At 38.1% G+C, this 8,133-nt stretch overlaps 1 protein-coding gene and 1 long non-coding RNA gene across 2 annotated transcripts in view; both read left to right on the top strand.

Annotated features, from left to right (window-relative positions):
• LOC137981826 (amiloride-sensitive sodium channel subunit alpha-like) overlaps positions 1-1,253 on the top strand; it is a 17,094-nt gene extending 15,841 nt beyond the window's left edge. The window contains exon 12 of the mRNA XM_068828871.1: positions 656-1,253. Within this exon, the coding sequence (XP_068684972.1) occupies positions 656-835 (180 nt within the window). The 3' untranslated portion in view covers positions 836-1,253. The remainder of the gene's footprint in view (positions 1-655) is intronic.
• A 3,028-nt stretch (positions 1,254-4,281) lies between these two features.
• LOC137983350 (uncharacterized) lies at positions 4,282-8,125 on the top strand. Its single transcript, XR_011118948.1, has 3 exons — positions 4,282-4,371; positions 5,445-5,521; positions 6,300-8,125. It is a non-coding gene; the product is annotated as an uncharacterized lncRNA (long non-coding RNA).
• The last annotated feature ends 8 nt before the right edge of the window (positions 8,126-8,133 follow it).

The raw sequence follows: 8,133 nt of genomic DNA, 5'->3' as shown, positions 1-8,133 counted from the left end.
AAACTTCAAAACAACTGAATTCGTTTTTTCCCATGACGATGTTCGTGAGTTGCTGATAAGTCACATAAACAACGAATAAATAATTCTAACCCTAAACCACTTAAGTATCGGTCCCCCCCCACCCCCCCCCCCCCCCCCAACAAAATATTTTGGTTATGGGTAATGAAACTGCATTTATTGTTTTTTGTTTGTTTTTTTTTTCTCTTGTTATTTTGGCTGGTTTGCAACTTGCACATTTACAAAATTTACTAATAGAATTTACAAGGCGTGGTTAAAAAGTCCTGGACAGTTGAATATCGAATTAAAAAATTGAATGAAACCCTGAGGCTTACACAGTATCTTTGTGCGACCGAAACAATGTGAACCAAGAAACATCGCAAAATTCTTAGGCAACGATTAAAAAGAAATTAACACAAAGCCTTATTTAGATAGATTAAAATTCAGTCCTAAACAGAAGTCACCATCTCGAGGCCCTGGGGAATCCTAATATTTATTCCCCAGAGCCTCGAGATGATGCCTTTTGTTTAGGACTGAACTTTAATATATCCAATTTGGGCTATTGTAACATGCAATTTTGTGATGTTATGTTAAAATATTTTAAATTATGTAAAGTCAATATTCGGAGAATATCCGAGATGATTTGATTTTATTTCAGGAGGTCAACTTACTGGCAGACATTGGCGGTCAGCTGGGTTTGTGGATTGGTATATCCGTGCTTACATGCTGCGAATTTCTGGAACTATTGCTACTTCTGGGCAAGAACGCAATGAAACGGATAACGAAGAAAGAAAACAGTGTTCAAGCGCTTTCCCCCAATGAATATAATACTCACTGAATAATTTTCGGAGCTTAGAGAGGGGTCAATATGGTTAACATAGCACACGGACATAAGGCAGGGGCACCCAACGAGAATATAGTTCAAAACCACTTAAACATAGTATTGTTTAACGTGTTTTAGTATTTAAACTGTAGATATTGGCATATTTTTATCCCTTAAAAATTTTCATCTATTTGGATTTCCTAGCTGAAAGACTTAGTCTAGTGGTCCGAAAATTCTAGGTGACCTTTTTGAGGTAAAAATCCGTTAAAAATGGGCAATTATAACATTTTTTAGATGTTCGAAAATCCTAGGACAGGCAGGCAAGCAATAAATTTTACAACAAATGTTCCGAAAATTCTAGATCTCAAATCGTCTTCCGAACAGCTATTTTCCGAAAATTGACGTTGGGTGCCCCTGATAAGGGGGTTAAACAAGAGGCGTAGCTGCGACGGGACTGGGAAGAAGAGCCCAGTCCTTCTCCCTTTTGTTTGTTGTTGTTCTTTTACTGATCGAAAATGCAGTTGATTTGGAGGCTTCTTTACGTAAAAACTGCAAGCTATCTACTTTTGAAATTACTCCAAGCTTCTCTGAATATGCATTGTTTTTTAAAAAAGCCCCCAAAACGAACTAGCAGCTTCTTCCCTTCTCGTGCGCTTCTCAGACCATATCACGCCAGCTGAAAAGTTGTGTTGATTGTTCTTACTATTGTTGTTGTTGACTACGTTAGCATTGAGATGACTTAAAACTTTTGCTGTTAGTCGTTAAAAAATATAACTGTGATAACTGGTGGCCCTAAAAAGAGGCGTAAATGATCATGAATTCTCGTTTTTCATATTCAAAGAACGGTTTTAAATTGATTAAAGTTTTATTTTGTGGCATGATAGAAGCGCATTGATGACGTTTCTATGACAGCTAATTACCGCTTTTTGCACTTAATTTTTCCGTTTTTCAAATTTGCTGACTATCTGCAACTAAAAATTAGAAAGTTCAATGAGTTTATACAAGTTCTCCCACATTTGAAGTCAATTTGTGTATAGTAACACACGTTCTAGCAACAAAATCTTGAGACAAGAATAATGTAAGCAAGAGCAAAAGATTCTCTCATTGAAATAATTGATTGTGAAGAGGCGTGTCTTTGACAAAATTGCTTGAATTTGTTAGGGGTAAGTGCAGGTGCACTTAAAAACTTGGGTGCTTTAGCTCCTTCACAGACTACAAATATAATTTAGAACCCTTACACAGGCCAGTATGGTTTGTGACCATTGTCCAACCGAGCAGCTTTGCTACTGTGTTTTCAATCCTTGATTTTGAGGTCATATAATAAATACTGTTAATGACAAATTCGTTTTTTGGTTTTGTGCCTTATGCACATCTGTAGACCGCAAACGGGACAGTAAACATGTCAATAGGGAGCCTTTCCGAGTAGATTTTTGAACTAATCGTCTTTTACAGTGAAAAGATACCTTCCGAGTAAATGTGGTCGTGTTAAGACAAGTTAAAAAATAGGTAGTCGAGTTGGCCACTACTACACGGTAGAATGAAAACTGGACATCGCTCCTTTAATTATATGAATGATAACATGACATCGTTGTCGGTCGGTATAGCATAGGTGTCGGTCGAAGCCCGACCGTGCGATTCTGAACCCTATCCGAAGATTAGCACTTCTTACACTCACTCCTAGAAAGTGGCAACATCAGAGGCTGGCTACTCTCAACGAGTATTAGCCACAAAAAGGACAACAACTCAGTTCCCGGGTTTCCATCCGTGGCTCAAAAACGCCAGGTGTACCGTGAAGCTCCCTAATAGCTCGTAATGCTCTCCTCTCCTCTCGATGAGTCCTTTTTAACGTCACCCTTTTCATCTGTGAGAGGTTTGCATTTTGCATTAGCTTCATCGAACATTTCACCACCTCTTTAGTGTTAATTTGAATCGAAATATACTGAACTGCTTGCCTGCTTCTGAATTCAACTACTAAGGGCTGCATGCCACAAACCTCTGAAATTTGGTGACACCCGTCGGTCTCCGAGAGCAGGGCTTGCGCTTACCGTTTTAGTGGCCAGCAGTTGATGATTATGCAGCGTAGGTAGCATACCCGCTTTGGTGGGGCTTACGTAAGTATGCGCAACGTTGCCTTGAAATTCGTGTGCACATGAGCATGGCCAACAAATGGAGAGATTATGTTGACAGATGATAGAATCCAATAAAAAAATAGTTTAGAAAAATTACCTCTGTTTAAAGTTTACATGAAGTAAGTATTGCATCCGTTTTCTTTCTCGTTCCTAGATCCCATCATTTCTCTTAGCCGGCGGGGCCTTCGCACGAAAAAACTTCTAGGGAATTCAAATTATTGTGGGTAGTGCACTATAAATGCAATATCTATGTTTGAATGAGTGAGGGAGTGAGGGAGTGTAAGATTGTAGGCCCGCAGCGCGTGCATGAATTACGAAACTAATGCAGGATTTTCTTGACTTTTAAAACTTGATGTCCATTGTACAGTTATTTTGTTTGCGGCCTATTTGTCGTCTTTGTTTTACTTTGCAAGAGCAATGGTCAACCTCAACAATGGCGTTAACATTGGTGGCATTTTTGTCTAGAGCGCTTGTGGGCTTTGTGCTTAGCTTGCACCGTTTGGGGATTTCATCGCTATTCCTTCCAATACAGGAATAAAAGAAGATTCGAAAGAAGCCTTGAACAACCAAATACAAAATAGAAGACTTGATGTCTTCATCAAGGGGATTTTTCGGTGGTCTCCCATCCAAGTATTAACTCCAGCCGAACGAGCTTAACTTTAGTGAAAACTACTACCGCAATTTATACGTAATCGGTTAATAACAAAATAAATCATAAATAAAAAATGATATAAATAAAAATTTAATGGGTAATCAGGCCTCACAGGATTTGTGAGTCAACGCCCGCTTCGTAACGGCACTGCTTAGGGACTCCATCCCCATTCATCAAAAACGCGAAAAGAAGATTACAGAAAAACCGTTAACAACCAAATACAAAAAAGAAATCAAGTAAACAAAAAAGATGAGATATCTTCGTTTCGGAGATTCCCAATGGTCCCCCAACCAGGTACCAACCCTATCCGATAGGGCTAACTTAAGTGAAAACTGTTCGTAATCGGGAAAGGAACTGTTTCCACGTAATTTTCGGTTGTCACTCACTAAGCGACCTGAAAAGCCGTTCGTGAAAACACGGCCAATACCAGCCTACTTCACCACATGTACGTAATGCGTGCCTATTTTTTCATGGGTTAGCCTCTTCCTGCGAACAATAAATTCTTGAACCGGAGTGTCTTTGAATAAAACTACGATATTACTTATTGCTTCTTTCTGTTTGACAGTCACACCAAGAGAAACAATCTCTTAGTTGAGATCACTTGAAGCCACGTGCCCTTCGTGTTCTCGTGCAAAGTTCCCGTCGGCTAAGAGAAACGATGGGATCTGGGAACGAGAATGATTTGTTTTACGCTTTTGCACGAAGTTTCTCATTCTAATACACCGTTTTTATAAGGAACATGACTTTTGGGACGATAAAGCAACGATCTTGTAAGTTAACTGTGGGAGATTCCATCTAATAACAACTCTGTACCCGAATATCAAACCAATCTTTATCATTATTCTGATCTTCAATTCTTTGAAGGACAAAACGACCGTCCTTCTAGAGGGGGCCAAATGGAATGATGGAAGTAATAGGCCATTTCGAAGTCCATGCCTGCCTCCTCTTCAAAGTGAGTCTTAGTGCAAAGTTTTTGTCACGGTAATTAGTTCTACTTTACATGTGAATGAAAACTATTTTTATAAGAAAAACGTCACGCTTAGACTCGCTTTGAAGAGGAGGCAGACATGAACTCGAAAATGGCCTATTGTGTCAGCACATTGAGCTTTGCTTACTGAGGGGGGTGGGGGGGGTGGTGGTGGGTAATTTATTAATGTCATTTTTGGTGGGGTGGGTGTAATTGTGTCAGCATGTTAATCTCCTCAAGATTGCTAAAGGAAGGGGGTGGGTGGTTAATTTATTGTTAGTGTTACCCATGGTGGGATGGGTGTATTATAAAAAGGAATTGGCCCTAATAACCAGTCCTTAGGATCAAGGTGTAAATATGAAAAGGAGTGAGATCTATAAGGTCAGTTATTGTTTATTTTTTGTTTACATCGTCATGTTTTGTTAATAGTTAATTTAGAAGGCGAAGTTTAATAAATAAATAAAATAAATAATTAATAGGTGGGATGACTCCAAAGAACCAGCATAACTTTCCAATACATCTTGAAGATGACCAAAGGACAGCAGGTCTAAAACACAGGTCACAAGTGTACATGTCACTGTGCTAGTACAGATAAATAGAGAATATCAAAGGTGTCTACTAGCCCTAATCACTCTGCAGAAAGGTCGTTTCAGGTCTTAGGGAACTTCTAAACTTGACCTGTGGAATCTGACCTGCATTTTAGACCTGCATACCAAATGCCCTGAAACTGATGTAGTAAAATGTTTTCTTTTTTCTCAAGGAGAGACAGTTGTAACTTGCGACGGGGCGCAATTCTATGACATACATATGACTAGGCTGGTTTTTTTGGCCTCGCCATTTTAGCCATCCTGAATCATGTTTTATTCTTTTCTGCAGATGAGCCAAATGAAACCCATTATATAGACACTGCAGTCTCTGCTAGCAAGAAACAGACCGTTCTTACCTGGAATTGGGTAAGACTCATTTTGATGTTCTTTGGTTGCGAACAGCCAAAAAGGGAGACCAAGGAAGGAAAATACCTAAGTCAAAATTTGATTACAAATTGCAAATTATGATTTGATCAATAGCATTATCATATGAACTCAACAAGGAGTGATCCTTTGCATGGTTTATACCTGTAATGTTCAATTAGTTTTGCTGCACTTAACATGAATTATATTAATTAAAAGCATCTTGGAGCAGGTGTTTAGGTAACTTCGTTACTTTGTCTCTGCATTGATCCTCCTTGATTTTTACTCTTTTGATCATCTGCCAAACCATTTATCAATGTAGCTTCTTTTTTCTCAAATTAATACATAGTTCTAAATGTCATCATAGTAAGACGTGGGCACACCTTCTGCTTAGTAATTTACACTACTGCCAGTGCATACTCCTTGAGATACAATGTACTCAGCAAAAGCATGAATGCTCTTAACCAGATTGAAACCTCCAACCTATAGGATGTGATCGGGTTTTTCTTTTTGTAGGTATACTCTGGTTTCCCCTTCTTGCAACAGTTCATGCAAAAAAAAAAGATATGCTTGATCTGCTCTAATTTCAAGTGATTTGATTTACAATCTTTACATGCAGTTATAACAGGCAGAATCAGGTAAACTTCTAACCCTTACCCTAACTCCTATTCTTCCACTGTCTTAGCTACAGGAAATCACTATAAGGAGCTTGGCCAGTAAACTAGGCTGATGAACCAAGGGATGGCTCTTAATAAGGATACTCTATGCTATTTTTAAACAGGTTTTCCTTCTGGGAGGAGAGATGGTGCAGTGGTGTATGAAAGCTCTCGCTTCCCACCAATGCTGGACAGGTTTCAATAGACTTGGCATCTGCACTTGTGGGTTGAGTTTGTTGGTTCTCTACTCTACTCCGAGAGGTTTTTCTCCGGGTACACTGGTTTTTCAGTCTACTCAAAAAACCAACCTATGATTTCATTTGTTTTAATTTGACTTGATTTCTTAGTGATAATTGTTAATTTCAGTTTGCATTGTCCCTAATTAGTGCTCTAGAGCTAGAATGACTATACACTTAAATCAAGTTCCTTTCCTTTCCTTTCATAATTTGATTTGAATATATTTTTGTGCAGTGTCCCCATGCATGTAATTAGTACCCCAGGGCTAAATATAGTTCACACTTAAAAAGATAAAGGACCTTAAGGACCTTGACCATGCATTAGGAAGCAGGAAAACATTCTGCCTGGTATTAAGGATGGTGCCTACTAATTCAAAGGTATGTTTGCCCCTATTTATGATTATGCAGGGAATGTAGATCTCAACAAGTGTTACTGAAATCCAAAAAGAAAATTGGGGGTAACCACGCATTTTTCAAAGATAATTCATGAACAATATTTGTAAAAAGCTCTAAAGTACAAAGCAATGTATGGTGTGTTCTTTTTCAAATTGAAGCTTAATTATCTCTAAAAAATGCATGGTTATCCCCAATTTTCTTTTTGGATACCAAGAGTGCTTGCTAAGATTTACTTTCTCTGCATAGTTTTAAGCTGGATAAAAATATCCCTGTATTAGTAAGCACCAACCATAGGACACCCGAGTATCTCAAGCTGTGCAGAACTTATGCGCAATTACAATAGTAGGCACCATCCTTAAATCTTTTGATGAAAATCTCTAGTCCATTCCCCTTCACAATATGGACCATGTATATAAAAACCAATATTTCTTCAATCCTACATGTATGTGAAAAATAAGTAATAAAACAAATAAATAAATGAAGATTGGGACTTGGTTAAGTTTAAATCAGGGCTTAATATGTTGATTTATAACTTCTGACAAACAACCATGATCGCATTGAAACAGTATTGCAGCTTAGCCCTTTTGCTCTTGAGACACATGGCATTAGACAGAGTGAAATCTATAGGTAGTTACTCTTCAAAGGAAAAATGTTAAATGACAAAGTAAACACAGTTTTAACAAGAGTTCTTTTTGCTTCTTTAGTTATTAGGCAAATTGGGTTATCATGCCGCAAAAAAAATTTTCAAGTTAGTTCATGTTGAGGCTTGGAGGGCTATTTAAAGGCCCAAGAATAAAATTAGACTGTGAGCAGTCCCTTTATAAATCGGTCGAGCAGCCCCCTTTTCTGAGGCAGTATTTTTTTGTGGTGCAGATGAATAAAAAGGCAGAGAGAAGCTTCCCTCGGTCTTTTTATTAGTTTGAGTGACAGAAGACGACTGCCTCAGGAACGTAGGCCCCTTGACTGATTTATGAAGGGACTGCTCGCAGTCTAGCTTAAAGAACAAATGAAAAACTGTTGTCCTTCAAATCTAAATGATAAATGTTGAATCACCCACGTAGTTGCATTGAGAAAACATTCAATCAATAAAAACCATTTTCAAGTCATTTTAAGCTAATTATTTTAAGCATTACTGACTTGAGTTATTGACTTAAGTCACAACAACAAAACTGATATTGGCATTATGACATTGCAGTTTAGTTCAATGCTACTTTGGTCAGAAGAAAAGGATCTTTAAATTGTAGCTTTTTAAGCTACGACTTTCATTCAATTTTTATCTAACCAGAGTAGCATAATTATTGAACGAAATCTGATTTGTCAATGTGGT

Source organism: Montipora foliosa, chromosome 13 (assembly GCF_036669935.1).
Source record: "Montipora foliosa isolate CH-2021 chromosome 13, ASM3666993v2, whole genome shotgun sequence".
Taxonomy (NCBI): domain Eukaryota; kingdom Metazoa; phylum Cnidaria; class Anthozoa; order Scleractinia; family Acroporidae; genus Montipora; species Montipora foliosa.
This window is presented reverse-complemented; position numbering and strand designations above follow the sequence as displayed.